Genomic DNA, 23,214 nt, shown 5'->3' with positions numbered 1-23,214 from the left:
CTCTGTGCCTTCAAGCTATCTGTACTCAGTCATCAACATTACACCTTCCATAACCCTACCGTTACTCTGCTGAAACTAAATCTTTACCCTGTTACTATTCCTCTCACTGTCTCTTTATTTTTCACTATTATCTTCTCTTTCTTTCTTTCTACTGTATATCGGGTGGTGTATCCAACCACACCGAGTTTCTTTTCTATTGTAAAAGTGAGTGAATGTGTGATTGTAACCTAAATACTCTGCCGAGCTATTGCCCAGAAGAGTGGAAATTATTTTATTGCAAGTGTGTTATGTAAGTACTTTGTATAATCTTATGCAAGTTAAAGTGGTATTTTGTTTAAAAGTTAGGACTGCTACTTATGTCAATTGGTTTGTCATTGATATATCTCTCTGTTTACTTCTTATCTGTTTAGTCATTAGGGAAACAATTGAAGTATATAGGTCCATTACAAAGACTAGATTCAATTATTACTAGAAGGGAATCTGAAAATTTATTGTAGCGGCTATCTCTTAGGCATAGGAGAACAGAATTGTTTAAACCTAATGGAGTTAACGGTTTTATTGCTTTTTGTATGAGTCCTATGTGTAAATATTTATATTCTTTAGATATATGACTCTGAATCATTCGTTCAGATAAGAGTTGGAAACTTTCTTGTTCATTTGTAATAAATATAGTATGTTCTACTGTTTTAATAGCATAACTAGACTTGAACACAAATGTGCCCTTTTTATAGATATCAGTTATAGGAACTTTCGGTATCAGAGCGAATAGATTTTACAGTGGTGAACTGTAGTTGAAAATACTGTTCTAAAGGCTAAAAGCTTTATAAAATTTATCATTCAAGATAAGTCCGAGAATTGAAACTTAAAAGTCGTCGTGACCCGTATTGCCGAAAAAAGGCCAGGAAGAGCCACTAAAAAAGAAACATGGATTGTTTCCGACTGACTCAAGTATTCAACCGTTATCTTGAAATGGCAAATTTTATAAGGACTCTATCCAATAGAAGAGCCTCTTCATCCAACAGTACATTACGAGTAAAAAATAAAAAAGAGATAATATATATATATATATATATATATATATATATATATATATATATATGGGAGTGGATTCTGTCAGCCCAGGAGCTGACTGCTACAGTATCAGCCAATGGCCCAAAATGAATTTGGGCTGATCTGATTGTTACAATCTCATTTCGTATTTGAATTTTCATTTTTTTTCTACGAATTTAAATCACTTGAAATTTTAGGCATTCATTCTTCTCATCAAGGCGCACCTAATAAAAATATAAAAAAATAATTCGCAAATATAAATTGACTAAAATACCCTCAAAATGTTTCAAGGGTATTTTGGTCAATTTATATTTTACGAATTATTTTTTTTATATTTTGATTAGATTCTTCTATTTTTGAAGAATAGACGCTCCAAATTTCAAGTGATTTGGATTTCTAGAAAATAAAATAAAAATTCAAACATAAAATGACGTCGTGACCATCAGATCGGGCCAAATGCAATCTGGGCCATTAGCTGACACTATAGCTATCCGCCCGTGGGCTGATAGGATCTTTTCCCTATAGATATATATATATATATATATATATATATATATATATATATATATATATATGAAAAACCCTACCGAAACCGAACGCCTGTGAGAAAATACAATAGAAATTTCATGAATGGGCCTAAAGGTCCAATTTTAATTGGACGGTTGAGAGTGTATTTTAGTCTAAGAATTTTTATATTCTTTATACAAACTTGTTTGAGCTGAAATTTGGAGGATAGATGCACCTCTGCCTTGCACACCCAACAAAAATATAGAAAAAATCTTATATAATTAAAAGTGAACAAAATGCCCCTATAATCTAGGTGAAATGTTGTCATTTTAAACTATGTAAAATATTTTACTGGGCGAGTGATGGTGTGATTAACACAAACTACAAATTTCAGATGGATATGATGTATATAAAAATATTAAAATTCATCATCATCATCATAAGAGCCTTATCCTAACTATTTGGGGTCGGCTACACGAAGCCAATTCTGTCATTCTGCTCTATCAAGGACCATATCCTCAGTTAGACCATAAGTCACTATATATCTTCTTAAACAATACTTCCATCTATGTCCTTTTGGACCTTCCCCTTTCCTTTTTAGAGCCTTCTACTTAAACCAAAACGCCCCTCTTAATTGGTGCTATAATTGGTCCATGATGCACATGGCTAGCCCATCTACGTCTACTTTTCCTCAAGCTATCGCCTATTGGAGCCACCCCTAAGTTCCTTTGAATGTATTTCATTCTTAATTCTATCATTTCTTACATTGTGACTCATCCATCTCAACTTCATCATCTTAGATACAAACATCCTATGGAAATGTTGTTTCTTAATGGCCTAACATTTTGTTGACTAGTCTAACAACGGTCACCTACAACTTCCATTTTAGTTTCATAGGTATGTGGCTATCACATAAAACTCTGGATGCACACGCTCTCAACCATCTGACTTTTAATTAGACGGTTGATAAACTTCAGGCCCATGAGCAAAATCATTTTAGCATTTCACTCATGAGTGATTGGTAGGATCTTCATATATATATATATATATATATATATATATATATATAGCATCATCATCATCACCATCATTTTAGCCTTTTCCCAATTCATTGGGATCGGCTACATGAATCTTGGTTCTTCATTCTGCTCTATTAAATGCCATATCCTCGTGAGGCCATAAGTCCCCATATATTTTCGGACTACTTCCAACCACGCCATTTTGGGCCTACGCCTTGCCCTTTTCAGTCTTTCCACTTGAACTAACTCACACCTCCTAACAAGTGTTGTACTTGATGGGCAGCATACATGGCTAGCACACTTAAGTGTACTCTCTCTCATTTTATCGCCTATTAGTGCCACGCCTAAATTTTCTCGAATAGATTCATTTTGAATTCTATCCCTTCTTGTCTTGTCACTCATCCATCTCAACATCCTCATCTCCGCTATACTCATTCTATGAGTATATTGTTATTTGTATGCCCAACATCCCGCCCCATAGAGCAAAGCTGGTCTCACCGCTGTCCTATAGAACTTGCCCTTCAGCCTCATTGACATGCGACAATCACATAAAAATTCAATTGCACATCTCCACTTCGTCCACCTAGCTCTAATTCTATGTGCGACATCTTCCTCGATGTCTCCATTTTCCTGGATTATGATATCGAAAGTGCGGTCATTTTGTACTTCATATCTGTCAATCTTGACTACTTCCTCGTCTCTACTCCTACCTAACTAATTGAAATGAGGCTTGGAAGATGCTGATAGCAAGAATTTTCCATGTTATACAATAAAGGCAAATTACACAAACCAGAGCGCAAACAATTTTACACCATAAAAAACATTCGAAAAAAAGAACCAAACAAATACCAAAATTTGCAGGTCATACATGAAAGAAAGCACTATAAAAAACTGATTTTTAGGTCCTTTTGCATGCAAACGTACAAACGCAATCCATATCATATGAATGAAAAACCCAAATAAATAGCAAAGATTTTCCATGTTATGCATAAGAAAACCACAAAAAGAATTTCAAGAAAATATGAATTGATATTCTTACAATGAATCTGCAAAGGAGTGCTACAAGGCAAAGACTAATTGTGAAACAAAACACCATTCATTCCAATGAGATGACAAAATTTTACAACTTAACATACATTTAGAAGAACACAAAGTCTCCATAAGAATATAATCGAAGTATGTGAAACATTACCCGAATAAAATGCCCGACTCCAAGCCAGAAATGATTTCCTCAACAACATCAAAATGCATCTGTACATACACAAGCTCTGTGTCAAAGTAAATGCAGTTTGTTGTAAACTTCAAGAGTTTAAAAAAAATTCACCTAAAAATCAAACTCAGGTTGTGAGTCACCACGGTCCCAAACGGAGTCTTAAAGACACAGTTCGGCCAAGCCAAGAAAAACTTGGCCAAGTTTATGTCAAAAACTCTGGAATTTATGGACTCGAGCAAGTCTTAAGATAAAACACGAGACTTGAAGAGTCCGAAGGCAAGTCGACTCACTGAGGATTTAAGTGTTGCTTTAAACCAACACACGTCATTATGGGTTTGATGGTTTAGTAAAGATAGATAAGGATGTATGTTCTAGTCTATTGTCCAATCTCCAAAAGTAAAACATACCAACTCTTGTTCACGGCGTTGATGTTTGAAAATTCGAAGCCATCCATTCAAAAGGACCTAAAATATAAAATAAATTAAAGGAAAAAATTAGCAAAAAATATTTGAAAATGGTACCCGATAGAAAATTTGTTATACATTGACATGCTATCATAAAATAAAGAAAATAAATCTTTGGAATATTTCTTGACTAGCATACAAGGATCACTAAATACAATATCTACTTTTCGCACTGCTTGAATATCAAGTAGTTTTGCAAGAATGTCACCTTGCCTAGTCACACAACATGCTAGGTAATCTGCTCCACTCTAAGTGGGAAGGATCAACTATTGTTACCATGATCTCCCATTGGGTGTTGATCCCCTCTAGGATCTAGGTTCGGATCTCTAGGATAGGGAAATCGATGGGAAGAGTGCTTTTTGAATTTTTGGGATCTCACTGCCCATATTTTAGGGACTAATCCTAGCCACTTGAAGGGGCAACAATAGGCCAAGAAGATGATTCATTTGTATTGTAATCGCAATCGTACTCTCTCTCTCTCTCTCATGCTTTTGGAGGTTGTAAAGTATAAAGATGTAAATAAAGAAGCTCAATATGCTTTTTAAGGTTGCAAAGTGTGAAATTGTACATAAAGCATTTATCAATAAAAAATCAGCTCCCTTGTATCGTATCAATTAACCCAATCTGTCTTATCAAAATATTTCTTATTGAATTTTTGTGGGAGTATTGTTATGTAAACGACACCTCAAAGAAATACATATATTATTTATTAATTAAATAAAATTTAATTAGTAGATAACTATTTTTTATTGCCATCTTTTGTGGCCATTATTTACTGTATTTAATAGTTTGAATTTCTTAATTTTTTCACACAATTTCCTTTTTTAGTTTTTATTTATATCGACATACAGAATGCACTCTCAACTTACGAAGCTTCGAGCATGTGACGATCCCCTACACCCACTTCTGCTTCCAAAAACGATGGGATTACCTAATGAAATCCCATACTACTTCAAATGATTTGATGTAGTGCCAGAAAATCTCAATGCCATAATATTTAACACGCATACAATTACATGTACATCAAGAAAATAAAACGATTATGACGAGAAAACAAGAAGGCAGAAACCATACAAGAAAAGAAACCAATGCCTCTGAAGTCATCATAGAACAGAAGGGGCTAATGCAGTAAGAAGGGGCCATAAAAGGGGGATTTTCGTAGATCTACTCCATGATCCAATAGATGACATAATTGAGAAACTTGAAAGGCAAGTATAGCAGCTGGCACAGCAGTTAGTGAGCCTCAACAATGGGCAAGGCGATAATCTTTCAGCCCAAGAGGATCTCGCGTGCAAGCCTTTTCCCTTTCACGCTCTGTGTGTGGAGTCCGGTGATGAGGATAGCGATAGAAGACCTAGATGTGGGGAACATCACTCTAGGTTTTTCGATTTGAAGGATGAAATTTTTTATTTTGACATAGATTGCATGGAAAGTCAACAAATTCTAGATTGAGATTCACCACTAGTCTTCGATATATACTCAGATGAACAATAAGATTTCTTAGGAGATCTAACTTATGATAAGGATTAAGATGATGGTGAAGATATCTTGATAGAGGGTGAAGAATATGGAGAGAAGGCAACAAGAGGACTGATCCAAAGCATAGCCTTTAAAGATGTCATTAATATTGAAGAAATAGAGCACTCAAGAAATTCAGGGTATTGGAATCAAAGTAGTGCAGTAGAAGCATGGTTGATTCAGAAGCTGCAAATTGTGGCTCTAATTCCTCAATATACATATCAAGATTTGGTTCTTGAGGAATTTTTTTTACCAGAAATAACCTTTGAACCAACAAAGAAGAAGCTTCAAGAAGTGGGTTTTAATGCTGAATTCATCTTAGAACACTTCAAAACTTGAGGACGACTTTTCTCCAACAAGGGGAGAATGATAGAGGAAAAAATTATATGTGCATTTAATTTCTACTCAATTTTAAAGGATGTATATTCTGATGTTAGTTTTAGGGTTTAATTCTAGGGTTTTGTTAGTTTCTTGGAATTCTAGGGACTTTTAGATATTTTAATTAAATTTAGGGAGTTTAGTTTCAAATTATACTTAGGTTAGGACCTTTTGGGCAAAAGTTAATTGTATGAATAAATAGTGTCCAAAACAATAATTTTTCAGTATACATAAAGGCATCGATGGGCTGGAGAGTCATTCATGTAGTCCTCTTTAAGAAAAGAAAGACTTTGCCTTGTAAAAGAAGCCTAAGGCTTAAGCCCTAGGTGGAAAAAACCTTAGGGTTTGTCCCAAATTGCTTGTGTTTGGCTTATTTCTTGCTAATTTTACTATTCCCTCAATTTCTCCTACATCAGCTCTATCCCAACTAAACTAACGGTCCCCAACCCAATCCCTAAACCAACATATTTTATTAATTTGCGTAAAACTATACTTCCGTTTGTGTTAACAACAAAATTATTAGTGAGGTTGCACAAACGTTATGCATCAAAAACTCCATTATTTAAGAGAAGAGAGGAGAGGGGGGAGGAGTGGAGGTGAAGTTGGGTGGTGGGTGGGTCCGAACACCAAATATTGTGCTAGAGGGTTCTTCTTTTGCAAAGCCTATCTGAACAGGAATTGCCTCTCTCCAAGTGCGCCTGAAAGTGACTAGTAGAGAAGGGCATAATTAGAACATTTCATCAAAGGTGGACTCCAATCTTCATGGGCACGAAAATAATTTATTCGATCCAATTAAATAATGTTTTGGCAGTCCCCTTCTACTAGGAGGGGAGTCCCCAGTTTGTCACACATTTTGGGACCCATTATTAGGGGCTTTTGCCTCAGCATCCATGGCGTGTATTGTATCTAATGGTCCAATGTATGACCTGCAATACTGAAATTGCTGAGTGAGTAACCACCAAAATTCACCTTGATTACTCTAGACTAACGTTGAATCCAATGAAAGGATCCAAGATCGTCTTTGTGGGGTTGACAGTATGATTCATTTTCCAATTTCGATCTGGGGCTATTGAAGGCTTTATAATTGTAGCCTAAAAGGATGATGGCGGCTTTGATACTTTTAAAGAAGGATTTCATGTGGCTCTTTCCCAGTGTTTCAAAAAGAGGACAGCCCAATGTCTGGGCGGCCGCCTAGGCGGATCTTGGGAGTTGGGTGCATCGCCCAGGCCTAGGCGCCCAAAAAAAGAGGTGGTTCCTGGGCGCCTGCCTAGGCACCCAGGAAACCGCCTAGGCAGTCGCCTAGGTCCAGCGCCCCGCCCAGACATGGAAATAGCTTTCGGTGGGGGTATTTTTTGTCCATTTTTTATACTAAAAAGCCAAAAATTGGGGTTTTAAGTTCATTTGAAACCTAAAACTTATTGGAGCCCATTTTAGAGAGAGAAAGCCCCCAAAAAACTAGATTTCTTTAAGATGGAAGAATTTCTCAAAGTTATAAGAAATTGATCAAAACATCACTCATTGATATTAGATTTAATTTTTGATGTTTAATAAATCAATTGAGGAGTTTTTTAGAAGATTTTGAGTCCCTAGAAGCATCTTTGATGTGGAAGTTTGGAGATTGAGCAATCAAGCTCAAAGTAAGTGATTTTTTTTTATTGCTTGTATAAATTGGATTATTTTGATATGTCTTCTTCAAGATCTAAAACGAGTGGTGATCCTAGTTGGAAATATGGCTACAACATAGATCCTAATGAAAAAATTACATAAGATGCAATTTTTGTGAGAAGGATACAAAATGGGGCATAAACCGGTTCAAGAAACATCTTGCCGGTATCAAGGGGTGTTGCCCCATATAAAAACACTCTTGATGCTGTTAAAGAGGAAATAACCAATTTTTTGAATATGGTAAAAATGAAAAAAGATGAGAGATTTGCCTCCATAACAGATATTCGGTCTGGGGTTCGAGTCAATTATGATGATGATGATAGTGATGAGGATGCGATTGGGGAGGGATGTCAAGAAGTAGAAGTAGAACAATCCATTATAAGGGAAAAGAGAAAGGGAGTTGTAATTGCTTCTGGTTCTGGATCTGGGAGTAAGAAGCCTCGAGTTAAAGGTTCTATAGATAGCTTTTTGCCTCGGCCTAACCCTGAGGTTGAAGGAGAGAAAACAAAGAAACAAACCACCATTGAAAATAGAATGAAGAAGGATCAGAGAGATAAAATTGCTTATTATCTTGCTACATCGTTTTATGAGGTGAACATTCCTTTCAATGCCGCTCGCTTAAGCAACTTCTATGCCACGGTAGAGGCAATTGGCCAATTTGGGCCTAGGATGAAACCCCCAACCCCATATGAGCTTCAGAGCCTCTTTTGAAAAAGGTGGTGATTGTCACAAAGGAAGTTGTAAAAGTTAAGAAGGATGCATGGGCTCAGTATGGGGTTTCTATTATGACTGATGCTTTGAGTGATAGGAAGTGAAGAAGTCAGATGAATTTTGCTTGTGAATTGTCCTTTAAGGACTACTTTTTTGACGTCGATTGATGTCGCTTATCATATCCATGATGCCCATTACATATTCCAAGTTATAGAGAAGGGAATCAAGGAGGTTGGGGAGCATCATCTTGTACAGGTTGTCACAGACAATGCTACTCCTAATATTGCTACAGCTAATTTGTTGCGCATAGCTTATCCTAGAATCTTTTGGACACCATGTGTAGCACATTGTATAGACCTCATGGTTGAGGCTCTTGGTGGTTTAACCGAGATATCAAGTGTAGTGAAGAAGGCAAAGTCAGTTATAAATTTTAGTTATGGCCACCATCTCACCCTCAACATGACACGTAGATTTACAAAGAAGAAAGAGATTGTGAGGCCTGGGGTCACGAGATTTACGACCTAGTACTTATGCTTAGATAGCATACATTCGAGGAGAGTGCAGTTAAAGCAGATGTTTACCTCGGATGACTGGAGAGCATGCAAGTGGTCTAAGGATCAAGTTAGAAAGAAGGTGAGAGATATTATCCTTTCTAAGGCCTTTTGGCAAGGGGTAAAAGACGCTCTTGAGGTATTTTTCCTGTTGTCAAAGTCCTTCACATGGTTGATAGTGACGAGCCTTCTATGGGCCATATATATGAGGCTATGGAGGAATGCAAAAGAGAGATAGGCAAAATTTTGATGATGATGAGAACTGCTACAAGCCTGTTTGAGAGATTATCGATGAGAAGTGAGACCTGCTACAAGTCTGTTTGGGAGATTATCGATGAGAAGTAGGATACGCAGCTACATCGGCCATTGCATGCAGCTGGTTATTATTTGAACCTAGTTTTTTTTTATGTTCACAAGGATATACACACAAATGACACAATTATTACAGGATTTAATAAGTGTGCAGATGTGCTAGTCCCTGATCCTGATATCCAGGATATTATATGCGCTGATCAACTGATAAATTACAAGTGCTCATTAAAGTCTTTTGAGAGTCCAATGACGATAAGGCAAAGGACCAAAATTGATCCAAGAAGTAATAATATTCAAGTTTAAGTAATCAAGTTTCATTTTTTATAATTCTATTATTTATTTATGATTTTATTCTTTATCTTTGCAACCAATTGGTGGAGCCAATATGGGTGTGATTCTCCAAATTTACAAAAAGTTGGCCATTCAGATCTTAAACCTAACCACTTCCCCATCAGGTTGTGAGCGCAATTGGAGTACTTTCGAAGGGGTAAGGCCGTAAGGGTAATTTGTATAATTGTATTAATAATACATGAACCATAGATTTTTAATTAGTTTCATTTGATTTTGTTAGATTCATACAAAGAAAATGAACAGGCTTGAATCAAAGAGGCTCAATGACCTAGTCTATTTCAAGTATAATCGATTCTTGAAGGATATGTTTGCTAAGAGAGATAAGAGAGACCCCATCAAATCAAAAAATAAGGACAATGCTATGAAATGGTTAGTTGATGATGATGAGGTCGAGGGGTATGAAGGATTGGCATGGGACATGGTCATGGATGCTTCAGGGACATCAGCTGACCCTCCTAGGGCCACTAGATTTCTGCACAGAGAACAAGGGTGGAGGAGGAAGAAGAGGCAGAGTCAGAAGAGACGGAGGAGGACGACCAATATGCCGAGGAGAGTGACGAATCCGATGAATATGATGCCAATGCAGCTGACCCTAATTTTTATGATGATGAATGATGAACGTTGAATAATTATCAAACTTTGAACTTTAATTGAATTATTGTCTAGTGAAGATGCTTTCGAGTCTTCAAGTATTACTTTCATTTTTGTTTTCTTCCTCATGGTATAATATTGTAATGTGATTTGTGGATAGTGGATTTGTAGTTCCACTGGCTTGATACTATTTGGTAACTTTGGTTTGGTAATTTGGTTGGTTGGTAAATTTTCAATTTTAATTGGATATGGATTATGGACCAATGGTTATGCATATCGAGTGTGTGCAAAAATGTAGTATACTTTGAATTCTGATGTACCCTAAATACCTAATTTTTATATTTTATACAATATATAATAGTAGAATCCTTTTTGGATTGAACTGGGCCGCTCCGGTTCTGGGCGCCCGCCTAGGCGCTGGGCGGCCTGGACCCCCTAGGCCGCCTAGGACCCGCCTAGCGCTTTTTTAAAACACTGGGCTCTCCTTGCTTTTGAAAAATATGGGTGTTTCTATCTAACAACATGACAGAAATGGAGGCAAGTATTGTGACCCCCCATAGATTTAACCAAAGCATGGGGAAAGGAGGGGATAAATAGGATTGAAAGAATTGAGAGACAGAAGCTCATATGACCCAGCCCTAGTCAAAGAGGGGTGTCACTGGCCGACTCTCAGTACTCAGGTGTTTGTCATGTTTATCTTGAGGCCCTTAGGAAATTTGAACCACCTTATGAGCAGCATAAGGTGTCATCTTGATCCAAACTAACATCGTGGGAACAAGGATGTCATTTGCAAATTGGAGATAGGAGCTAGATGGTCCTCAAGGAGGTGGGGAAACTAGGGAGGAAAATGGTTGTGAAAGTTTGTGATGGAAATGCTAAAAATTTCAATGGTGATAGCAAAGAGGATAGTGGGCAAGGGCTTGCCATGGAGAAGACCCCTTGAGGAAGGGAAAAATCGCAAGGGCGTAGAATGGAAATTGGGCTGAGGAATGTAGTCTAATATCCACGATCTCCATTTTGAGCCGAAGCCCATAAGGGCCATGATTTTGTCTAAGATCCACCAAACAACATGATTGTAGGTCCTTCTAAAGTCTAGTTTAAGCAATGTTATTAGGACCGAACTGGTGGGTCACTGGTCCAGTAAGACTGGTCGTCACCAAAATAGTTCACCAGTCAGACTAGTTACACAATTGAAAATTTAAAAAAGAAAAATGGAAAAAAAAATAGAGAAACTTATAGAAAACTTAGAGAAAACATAAAATATCCATCAAAAATAAAAACTCAGAGAACATCGAAAATATCATCAAAAAAAAAAAAAAAAATCAACAATTAGTTAAACACCCAATTTTTGTCATCCATTATTCATTATAGTTCCATAAATGCCAATTTTCAAAGATACCAAAGCTTAGTTCCAGTTGTCTTATACAACTACAATAAAATAAAAAACAATGAAAACCCTTGTTACTCTTTTCTTTTGCCTCGACCTCAAAGGCGAACTTTTTTGGGCGATTTTGGATGAAAATGGCCCTCACAATCAAATGAAAATTAGCCACGGTTCAAGAAGGTGGATGCGCCTGCCTAGGCGTTTAGGCATCTGCGCCGCCTAGGCGGGCACCTAAACATAAAGGCGGATGCATTGGGGGGAGGGGGAAAATCCTTGCAGGGAGGGAGTTGGGATGGGGGCCATATGTTGTTTTGTGTGTGTTTTCTGTGAACGTGTGTGTATGTGTTTAGTGTGTGTGTGGGAATGGGCGCATATGTGTGTATGTGAGGCCTCGCATGAAATTCTTGAAGATCATCCTCTTTCTTTTTTTCCTTTTGGACCCATATTTTTTAGGAGAGGTCTCGAACACTTGGAGAATGTTCTTCTTTGTCTTCTTCTAATATGTCGATCGATTGAGAGAGAGAGAAAGTCTGTGATAGAGAGGGGCCTCACGTCGAAAACTTGGAAGTCGTCTTTTTCTTTTTCCTCTTCTTACATGTAAAGATGGAGCATATGGGTCCATGTGTATCTTTGTGTGTGTGAAAGAGATAAAGAGAGAGGCAATGTAGCAAACACTTGGAGTCTATCTTTTTCTCCTCCTCATATGTATAAAGAGCACGTAGACCCAAGAGAAAGAGAGAGAGAGAGAGAGAGAGAGAGAGAGAGAGTGAGAGAGAGGTAGTACACATGCCTAATTTTTATTTGGGTAGATTCAAGGGGTGGCATTAGGTGGGTGCCCAGACCTGACTAGGCACCACCTTGAGCCTGCCTTAGGCATGCCTGCTCAAACCCCACCACCTAGACGACAAGGCGGCCGAATTTCCGTTCATTGAAATTAGTTTAAAGCCTTTATTTTCATTTATGTTTTATGTATCAAGGTAGATTCAACACTTGGGAGAGCCGAACCAACCTTGGGAAAAGACTTAAAACCAAAAAAAAGGTTTTAAACTAATTTCCATACATTTGACTGTGGGAGGCATTTTCTCTCAAAATGGCTTAAAACTTCACCCAAGGGGGTTGATGCAAAGGGAAATCATAACAAGGCATTAGGTGTAATAGAAAACCTAGTGGGGGTTCCTATACATAGAAAACTTTAACAGAGGGGGGTTATGTAATTTTCCCATTTTTATACATAAAATGATGCAAATAATCTAACAACAAAGCCAAAATCAAAAAGAAATCAATAAAAAATAACCACTAACTTGATTAGAAGATAAATTCTAATACATTATTTTGGGAAAAAGGGGTTTAGAAAAAATCTTTCTTGCCCAAACCCTAAAAACCATTTTTTTCCTATTTTTTCCCAATATAAAACAAACAATAAAAGAAAAGGAGATAAAAGACTTACTTGGGGTTTGATTTAGTGCAGACGAGTGGCATGAATCATGCCAGAAAATGGACATACTTTCACTCCAAGTAAACAGGAATTCCCAGTAAAGAGCGCAAAAATCACCAACCTTATTATCTCTAAGAAAGTCGTTTCTAACCCTTAAACTCTTCCAAAGCTTTTAAATGACCACAATGCTACCATACATTTTATAAGGGCCCAAAAATGCCCCACAAAAGTGAGAACCTTTTGAAGAAAAAAAAAACAAGGGTTTTTTGGTTAACTTTCGGCCCTATTGGAACTAGCCAGTTTGGTCCTTGACAGATGGTACATTGGTCCACCGGTCGGACAAGCGGGTAGGACATGTTTAGGCACCGGTTCGCCTATCCATTCGAACAACCCAATTCAGTGCAGATATAATTCCCCTACATTTGAGACTAAACTAGAACTTTAGAGATGTATTTGGCCTGAAATGCACTCAGGGCAATCAGGTGGTCATCAAAAGAAAATATGTCTACCTTGTACCAATGCACCTCGCGGTGCAGAAATGACTTGATTCGGGACTCGAAGGCGGGAGACAAGCAACTCGGACAAGATTTTGTAGGAGCCATTGATGAGGCTGATCGGTCTAAAGTCCTTGTCAGCTCATCGACTCTTGGTATGAGTGCACTAAAGTGGATGATGCCTCTTTAATGGAATTCACTGGACAATGTCATTGCGTCTAGGTCAAGGCATTCCCAAAATGGGTGATAAAAGGAAATGGGAACACATCTAGGCCCTGATTATCATGCCATGGTCTGCAATGACTTAGCCTTCAGATTACCTAAACGTTTATTCCATAAATCTATAGTCGACTCCTATGACAGGGTTTTGAAGTTAAGTTTGTTGTTTATGGCCCTAGGTGAGTTGTCCACCGAGAACAATCTCTTGAAGATATTGTCAATTACTTCTCTTACTTGTGTGGGGTTATCATAAGAGTGTTAACCATGGATTCAAATTATGGTGTTGCTTCTCCCAAGGCAGTTGGATGTCTTATGAAAGGACACAGTGTCATGATTCCTTGAGCCATTTAATTTTTTACCATTTGGAGCCAAAATAATTCCAGTTTGAGGACAGTTTGGAATCCATATTTCTCAGCTAGTCACCTCGTTTGTTCATCATCAGTCAGGTCTATATTTTCCTCCTTGAGGTTGAGCACTGTAAGTTCAGCTAGTCATGCCTCCTTCAAGCGTAGATGACCAATATGCTCTCAGTTCTAGAGCTTTAATTTGTCCTTCAGCCATTTTAGTTTCTAGGAGACCCAATAGCTGGTCCAACCTTGGACTAGGGGATTAGTCAGAAATCAGAACAGGCCCTTCTCTGCCGGCCATATTAGTCTGAACGACTGAGATGAGTTCTGTGTCTAGTACGATAGAGTTGTGGTTTAAAATAGGTTTCGGAAGTGTGGGGAGTGGGCACCAGAGAACTTGTCCTCGCAGTACGGCGAGATGAGAAACCTGTTCCTTTTCTAAGAACAGGGTTCACTGAGTGGATGGAGTAGTTACCGGAATCTCCCAATCTAGTGGAGATCCCTCCAATCCCATCCTCCCGAAGCTGGGTCTCAAGTGGATCCTGCTCTCATATTGGGGGAACACAATCCAAATCCCTTAGGGATCAGTCAGTATAATACATATCCATATTGGATATATCTTTTATGAAGAAACAAGTATTAAATTCATAACAATGAAAAAGAGTGATTAGGTTGCAAAATCATATTTTGGATTTTTTGAAAGGGAAAAGAGTTATTAATCCATCTATCCATCAACAAAAAAGTCTTAACTATATGTCACTCAAAAAAGAAAGAAATAGTAATGCAAAACCTTGTACAATATAACTTTCTGAGGGGTAATGATGTTTAAATCCTGACCAATTAAAAAGAAAAAAAAAAGTCCTCAATAGAAAGGCTTCATAATCATATTAACGAGGAAATGGTGGGGCCAAGTCAAACAACTTTGGACGAAAACTTATCTATCTCTAGCTATGTTTGTTCTCTTTGTGTCTATGTTTTAGTTTCTTTTTCGATTTATAAGAAGGGGTAGGGAAAGAGAACAGAAGGACCAGTTTTCAGTGAAATCTATTAATATCTTTAATTTAAAATTCACAGTATATTGATCAAATAAATAACTTTGATATATTTTTATACGGGACATTTATATGATAAGACTTGAGTAAATAAATGAGCTACAAATTTAATTGAGAAAATATATTTGTAAGTAGTTAACCTTTTCTCCAAAAAATATATTTGTAAGTAAAATAAATATATTCCTAATATATAACTTGTGAATCTAAATATAATTTATGAAAAATTAATGCATTTTAATTTTTCTATTTCTGTTGGTCTAAGAAGAGTGATGACCTTAAACTTTTCCTTAACTCATCCCATGCCGGGGTAAAAGGGCTGGGTTGTGTTAGGTAGGCAACCAATGTAAAACTTTGCCAAAACTTATCATGAATCATGTACCTAAGCGTTCCCCAGAAGCGACGCGTTGTACCTGAAGCCAGGTACAGTGAGAAATGAGTAAAGGGTAACTAGGACGTTCCTCAGAAGCGACGCATTGTATTGGACCTCAGGTACAGTGAGAAATGAGCAAAGGTTAGCTAGGGTGTTCCCCAGAAGTGACGCACCGCATCACCACCCGGTTGCGATGAAAAATAGGCAAAGGTTCCCGCGACAACCTGGACAAGCACGAGTAAAGAGGTTAGTCCAAGAGAATAGGATTTTGTCTAGCCACATGGAATGTAAGAACACTTACAGGTAAGAGTAATCATGGCTTTTTAGCCACACAAATCACTGCTTGATTAACGTACAAGATCCTCATACACAAGCACCTTATAAGATCAAATTTGAGCTAATTTAGGAACTTCTTTAACCAGAAGGCTTCTTTTGCTACAAGACAACAAGCCTCATTGTTTGACTCCATAGTCGAAAGTGCAAGGACGTCTTGTTTCCTTGAGGACCAAGAAACAACTCCATGGGCAGGTGTGAAGATATACCCACATGTGGACTTCATCTCGTCTGGATCGTCCTAATAATCCGCATCTAGATATCTTTTGTATTTGAATATCTGAGCCTCCTCCAAAGGTGAGCGCGAGATTAACGGCTCCCTGCAAATATTGCAAAACTCTTTATGTTGTTTTTCAGTGCACCAAACCTGGATTACTCTAACCTGTTAATCATGCTCACGGCAAATAATAAATCCGTTCTCGCCTACGACTTCTATATGGGATTCTCTACATAGCCTCTTTTTCCTCTGTATTGTGGGATACATGTCTAGACTTAATTTTATCATCCTATGAATGGGGGTCAATATTGGCCTGCAATTATCCATCTCTAATCTTTTCAATATTTTCTTACAGTATGTCTCTTGAGATAACTGAATAATTCTCTCTTTTATTTTTTGTGAGCTTGAATCCTAGAACATACGAAGCCTCTCCAAGATCTTTCATATCAAAATGTTGTTGCAAAAAAGTTCTTGTTTCCAAACAAGAGTCATAGAACTATTGGCAATTAGCATGTCATCCACATACCAGGAGATGAACTCAATATGACTCCCATTGACCTTGACATATAGGCAATAATCCTCCTGGTTAGGCACAAAACAAGCTTTTGACAAGGTTTCTTGAAATTTTATGTACCATTACTTTGATGCTTGTTTTAGGCCATAAAGGGATTTCTTAAGTTCACACCAGGTTCTCTTCTCTATGAAGCCCTCTGGTTGTCTCATATAAACCTCTTCTTCGAACTCCCCATTTATAAAGGTTGTTTTACATCAATCTGGTGGATTTCGAAGTTAAACTGTGCTGCTATGGCTATTAGGATCTTGATGGAGGGAATGCTAGCTACAGGGAAGAAGGTCTCAGCATAGCATATTCTATCTTTCTAAGGAAAGCCCTTGGCTACTAATCTGGCTTTATACTCTTCTAGCTTCCCTTCTGAATTGAGTTTCTTCTAAAAGATCCACTTGCAACCTGTAGGTCTTTCATCATGAGATAGAGTTACTAGGCCCCAAACATGTTTTTATTTTAATTGAGTTAAGTTCATCAATCAATACCTCTTCCCACTGATTCTTTTTTGGACAAGTTATGGATTCTTGATAGGCATAACGTTTATGCAAGGATTCTTCTCTATCCACTTAGGATACTCTCCTAGGAAGGTGTAAAAATTGAGGTCTTCTTCTAATAAGGTTGCTTCTCCTAGGATGTGGTGGTTTGGGATCCCGGATCTTACTAGCGTCACTCATCATCTCATAAAAGTCTGCTTGCTTATGAGTGGCACGACCCTCAAGAAACTCATCCTCAAGGAAGTGGGCATTCTTATTCTCTAGGACAATCCCTGTCTCTGGACCGTAGAACTGGTATCCCTTACCATAATGAGGGTAACATATGAAGATAGACTCGATGGTTTTGGATTCGAACTTTGTCGTACTTTGGAGGGGAATTAGGACATGGCCTGACTATCGCCACATTGTTAGTGGTCAAGGGAAAGAGCACGATTAGTGAAAAATCTCATGAGGAGTTAATGGGGTAGCTTTCATGGGAGTCCAATTAAGAATGTAACCAGCTATTAAAACTGTCGCCCCCCCAAAATCTAGGGAGAGCTTAACATGTCCCATCGTAACCCTTACCATTTCCACCAAAGTCCTATTTGACTCTCGGCTATCCCATTTTGTTTAGGAGTGTATGGCCTAGTATATTCGTGTGATACCATGCTCACTACAAAACAACTTAAATAACTGAGGAATATTCGCCACCCATATGGGTTTTAAGGACATTAATTTTCCGCTTTGTTTAGGCCTCTACCATGGCTTTATACTCTATGAAACGGTCTAGGGCTTCTGCCATTTCACTCAACAGGTATACATTGCCAAAACGGGAAAGGTCATCTATAAAAGTAATAAGTACCTCTTGCGGCCCTTAGCAGCCACATCCATAGGTTATGGACAACATCTAAACTGCCAAGAAGGATTTCTTAACTAGTTTTCCTTGAATACAAGATTCACCTACCTTTGGTTAAAACTCCATTAGGCTTTTCAGTAATCCTTCTCTCTTTTATGCTCCTATTCTTTTGCAATTTATATGCCCCAATCTCATAGGCCAATGTATGCATCATCAGCATCTTCATAAGAAGAGGCAAATAGAATTCTTGATTGTAACTGAAAAGAAACCAACTACAAGAAGAGCATCCATAACTAATTCTTTGCCTAATTTTACTTCCACCTTATTGCCAACAAAAATGGTGAAATATCCTACCTTAACCAACCTAGAGACTGAAACCAAACTTTCTCAAGCTTGGAGCGGTTTTAAAAGCATGTGTAGATAATAAAGAATTAATCTGTGGTTACAATTCTGGACTGTTACAACTTACTTCCCATTCCTCTTTTAGGACTTTCTTACATATTTTGTGGAAAGTTGGTTTTTAATTTGTTTTGTTGCCTTAGAAGTGAGGCAATGTTCCATCATAGTTCTAAGAACAAAAGCAATCATGTTGTGTGCCTTTAAATGATTCTACATATGGCTTATATGTAGAATTACATAAGTCCAACCAAGGTGGAGGTAGTTTATGAAAAAACTAACCCTTCCAAAATTCTGAATCATATTCTTTCACTTCATGAAAGTATCCTTGAAATAATTTCGCAAAAGTTTAAAATTCACTAATTTTGCAAAGTTTTATCTTTGTCAGTGAATAAGTTGCATCATCTTGTTGACTAGCAATGCTTTGATATCCGATAAATTCATGTTTTAGGAGTTTTGTAAAATCGGATAGTACATTTTCAAAAAGTGGATTTTTTATAATTTCAGCTTGTTTTCGTGGGCCTAATGTATTTTGTTGCCATTTTTTTATAAATCTTAATGCATCACCTTGCAAGGTTGTGCAAATATAATTTAAAAAAATTTCATTATTCCATTCGCCTTTTTTCTGTAATATTATTACAGCCATAGACTGAGCCCAATCATCGATTGCTTGCTCATATTCATTATATGGGATATTTGTCAGATCTAGATAAGTACCCCAACATTCAACTGAATTTTTGTTCGTATTTTTTGTTAAAATTTCTTGTTTTATAGGATCTGTTGAAGATGAATCTCAAAATGTTGCGAATTGAACTTCAACCAATTTTCTTAAAAATTCATGGCTAGTGTATGATTTTGTTTCAGGGTCTAATTCCAGTGGATCTGGATCTTCGACCTTCCTTTTTCCTTTTGAATCGATATTTTCTAAATCAGATTCACTGCTTGAATCAGAAGTTGTTTCTTCTGGGTCAACAGTTTCTGTAAAATTGCCTGAAGCAATTTCAACAGTCTCATCACTTTCTTTCAAAGAATGATAAGTTCATAATTAAAATTTGTCAAGAGTTTTTCGTTGCTCGAAAAAAGTTCGTGCATCATTTTTTGTAATTTTTCTCTTTCTAAAATATTTGGTTCTTTAATATACAGGTTTTCCAGTATTCCAGATATTCCTTGATAGAGTTATATTTTTCAAAATCTTTCCTATTTTCCAGAGTTAGCATTTCTGTGCCATAATGGAGTTCTGGAAAAGAAATAAGTTCTGATTTTATCTGTATATTTTTTAGATTTTTTACTTCGATTAATAAATCCTTTGTTCTGGATCTAGATCTAACTCAGTAATTTTTCCTAGTTCTGAAATATTTCTATCTATATTTTCTAATTTTTGTAAGATCATGTTTTGATCTACATTTTTTTATAGCATGGGTTTTGCTAAACCAGCTATTTGTTAAGTTTATTAATGCATTTATGCCATAACTAATTCTACGTAAATTATTTTCAAATTTTTTATCTATATGATAAATATGCTTGAAATAACTTTTTTTTCCTAATATTTCATCTCCGGTGCAGGGAGTATCTGCCATCTAAGACTCAACTGTGGCCCCTAAGGCCTCTTGACCAATGATTATTACATTTCCAATGCATCCAATGCTCACACGCCATGCAGGGCAAAACGACAAACCCCAAAGCTACTAATCAGTCAAGTGTATGGAATTTCAGGAGAGCAAAGACTGAAGCAGATAGTCTCTAATAGAAAAATAAAATTTTCTGAAAATAAAATTAAATGAGTAATATTATCATAAAGAAAAATTTTAGTGCATAATTTATGATGCGAGAGTTCGTCGTTAGACGTAGTTGCAAAGCATACTTAAACATTACAGAAATAAAAGCATAACAAGAATAACTTAATTAAAATATACAATTAAAAATATCATTACCTCCCCCCCTGGCTCTGATACCAATCGGTTGCGGAACACCAAAAAACGGGTACTTGGATTACTAATAAGATGGATTCTTACAATGACTTTTACATAAAGAGAAAGACTTAAATACAGGGGTTTACAAACTATTGAGAAGTGGTTCTCATAAAGCAATAATGCAAGGATACAGAAAGAGAGCTAGAATGAGACTCCGGTCTCTAATTGACAGGGATATTCTCTATTTATAGGCGAAGAGCTTGATCCGGACTTCAAATAAAAGTTTCAGTTCCACTAAGGTGATGGCCTTCGCAGATAATTCGATGCTTCTTCAGATGGTTACTGTTGGCTTCAGTAATTGGTCAGGTAAATCATCACAAAAGAATAGTATTTTTACTATTTGATATTGTTCCTATGGATTCCAGTGCTGAATAGTGTTTGCAGTCGATCGTCCATCTCATGATCATTCGGTAAGTCTCAGTTATATAGTGGTCTTTCAGAGGGTGCACAAAAGAAGATTCCTTCTTTTGAATAGTTTTATGCAAAAACTCATGGCTTTTTGTATTCATTGCAAGGTAGACCTTTTTTGCTTTTTAGCATTCATTGCAAGGTAAACCTTTTTTGCTTTTCTAGCTTTTTGCAATTGTATTTAGCATTCACTGCAAGGTTCACTACATGCATGCGCATATATGTATAAAAGAAAATCTTTGCATATTGTCTTCTTTATCCGGAATGTACTGGTTTACTCTTATCCCAGGTACCATCTTGCTGACGTGTATGTCTTCCATCATATTTTGTATATTGGCTTCGGCTACACTGCGAAGCTGAAGCTTGGCACTGGACTATTTGGTCCTTCTGGTTCATCAAAAGGAATTAGACATTGTGGGACGTCCAGTTGGTATTTTATACAATTGTCCAGGAACTCTTGGACTTCAGCCAACTGTTGCTTAGTTTTTTGTAGGATACTTCAAAATTTGTTATGAACAGCCGTCTACCGTCCGTAACACTGAACGAACTTTCATCATTTTCAAGTAAATTTTTTGCCTGTTGAGCTTCATTTTTTATGATCTCAAGGTTTTTTTAACAGTAGTTTTCTGTATCAAAAAGTATTTTATAGGCTTTGTCCCAGTTTGTCGAGCAAAAAGGGAAATCAATATCTGTAGCATTTCCCAAAAGCCAAATCTGATAGGGTTGAAAAAATCTTTCTCGGCTAGTCCAACCTATTGAACTGTAAATGTTTAAAGTAATATAATTATGAAACTTTCAGGTTTTGGTAGTTCTATAAATCAAAGTTTTGATCATCATTGGAAAATTTTTAAATTTTATCGAATCTTGATGGTTAAAAATGATTTTATCCACAAGTCCCCATTCGATTGGTTAAATTTCCCAATCGTCATGATTAAGAAAAAATACAATTTTTGGGCTTTTGTTGGATTCATAAATAAGATTACCATCATACTTGGTTAGTATTCTGGTAATATTTCTGTCAGGCTTGTTTAGCCTATTTTCACTATGCTCATGAAAAACGTCATACAGGAGTTCTAGTTTTAGTTTTTCATAGAGGCAAATTCTTTTAATTCTTTCAAAAATAGGATCTCTAGATTGGCTATTCAGGTGTTCTGAAATTTTAGAAAATTATTTACCTTTTGTAACCATCTGAAGAAGTATCGAATTATCTGCAAAGGCTATCACCTTGGCGGATTGAAACTTTTATTTGAAGTCCGGATCAAGCTCTTCACCGATAAATAGAGCATACCCCTCTCAGTAAGAGACCGGAGTCTCATTCTAGCTCTCTCTCTCTCTCTCTCTTTCTCTCTCTCTCTTTGCATTATTGTTTTATGAGAACTACTTCCCAGTAGTTTATAAACCCTTGTATTTAGTCTTTTTCTTTATGTAAAAGTCATTGTAAGAATCCATCATATTAGTAATCCAAGTACCCATTTTTTGGTGTTCCGCAACCAATTGTTCAAAAAGAACAAAGATGCTGTTAAGAAATATAACAAAAGATTTACACCAAAAAAAGGTTTTAGATGTTATATTTGTAATGAAGGACATATTGCACCCAATTGTCCTAAAAAAAACCAAAACACCAAAAAAATGATTAAGTTTTTGGAAGAAAATAATTTTGAAATTTGTTTTGGAGAAGATCTCTCTGAAACAGAATCCATTCTCTATGAAATAGAAGAAGAGGGGGAATCTTCTGAAGAAGAATATTTCATGCTTAACACATCATCTAATAAATAAATTTTCGAAAATGTTCAAGAAGATCTTGAAACTATTAAATTAGGACATGTCATAAAGGAAGAAGTCTCAATCGACGAAGATAAGCTAGACAAGCTAAAAATAGTAAAAAAGGACGAGATATACAAAATCTCTAAGTTCAAATTTGGGTATGCTAGACATTTTGAGCAATTTAGTGGTAATACTACCGCTAAAGCATCAGAAGATGGAACTTGTGATATTTCTATTTTGACAAAACAAAAATTAAGAAACTAAGACAAATTTCCAAATATAAGATATATTCATATTGGGGTAATACAAGTTGAAATAAAATCATTATTTCGACAAGGTATAGATACAACAATTGGTCATAATGTTAGACAAAAGTTTTAATGACCCAATTAAAGCATTAATAGGTGGAGTTCAATCTAACCTTGTTAATGGAATAGTTTGGTTTAAGTTAAAACCAAATTATTTTATTTTCGTCAACGACCCTAATATTCAGGATACGGTCAAACTTATAATTCAAACCAAAAATATCGGGATGAAATCAAATAGTATCGACCTTTCTATTGAATGGAAAACTATCCATGAGTTGACAAGTTTAACCCAA

At 36.6% G+C, this 23,214-nt stretch overlaps 1 protein-coding gene across 13 annotated transcripts in view; it reads right to left on the bottom strand.

Moving 5' to 3' along the window:
* The window catches only part of LOC18443643 (magnesium transporter, putative (DUF803)), a 90,898-nt gene that overhangs the window by 21,834 nt on the left and 45,850 nt on the right, over window positions 1-23,214 (bottom strand). For 7 of the 13 annotated variants that reach the window (XM_088867467.1, XM_088867466.1, XM_088867465.1 and 4 more), the window contains 2 exons: window positions 4,197-4,253; window positions 3,769-3,827 (listed from right to left, as the gene is read on the bottom strand). In XM_088867467.1, the coding sequence (XP_088723593.1) occupies window positions 3,769-3,827 (59 nt within the window). In that variant the 5' untranslated portion in view covers window positions 4,197-4,253. Of the gene's footprint in view, window positions 1-3,768; window positions 3,828-4,196; window positions 4,254-15,640; window positions 15,856-23,214 lie in introns of those variants that run through there. The other 6 variants (XM_088867468.1, XM_088867462.1, XM_088867464.1 and 3 more) reach the window with 4 other exon arrangements.

The sequence above is a fragment of the Amborella trichopoda genome, chromosome 5 (genome assembly GCF_054954075.1).
Source record: "Amborella trichopoda isolate Santa Cruz 75 chromosome 5, AtrichopodaSantaCruz75HAP2 v2.0, whole genome shotgun sequence".
In the NCBI taxonomy this organism is placed as follows: domain Eukaryota; kingdom Viridiplantae; phylum Streptophyta; class Magnoliopsida; order Amborellales; family Amborellaceae; genus Amborella; species Amborella trichopoda.
This window is presented reverse-complemented; position numbering and strand designations above follow the sequence as displayed.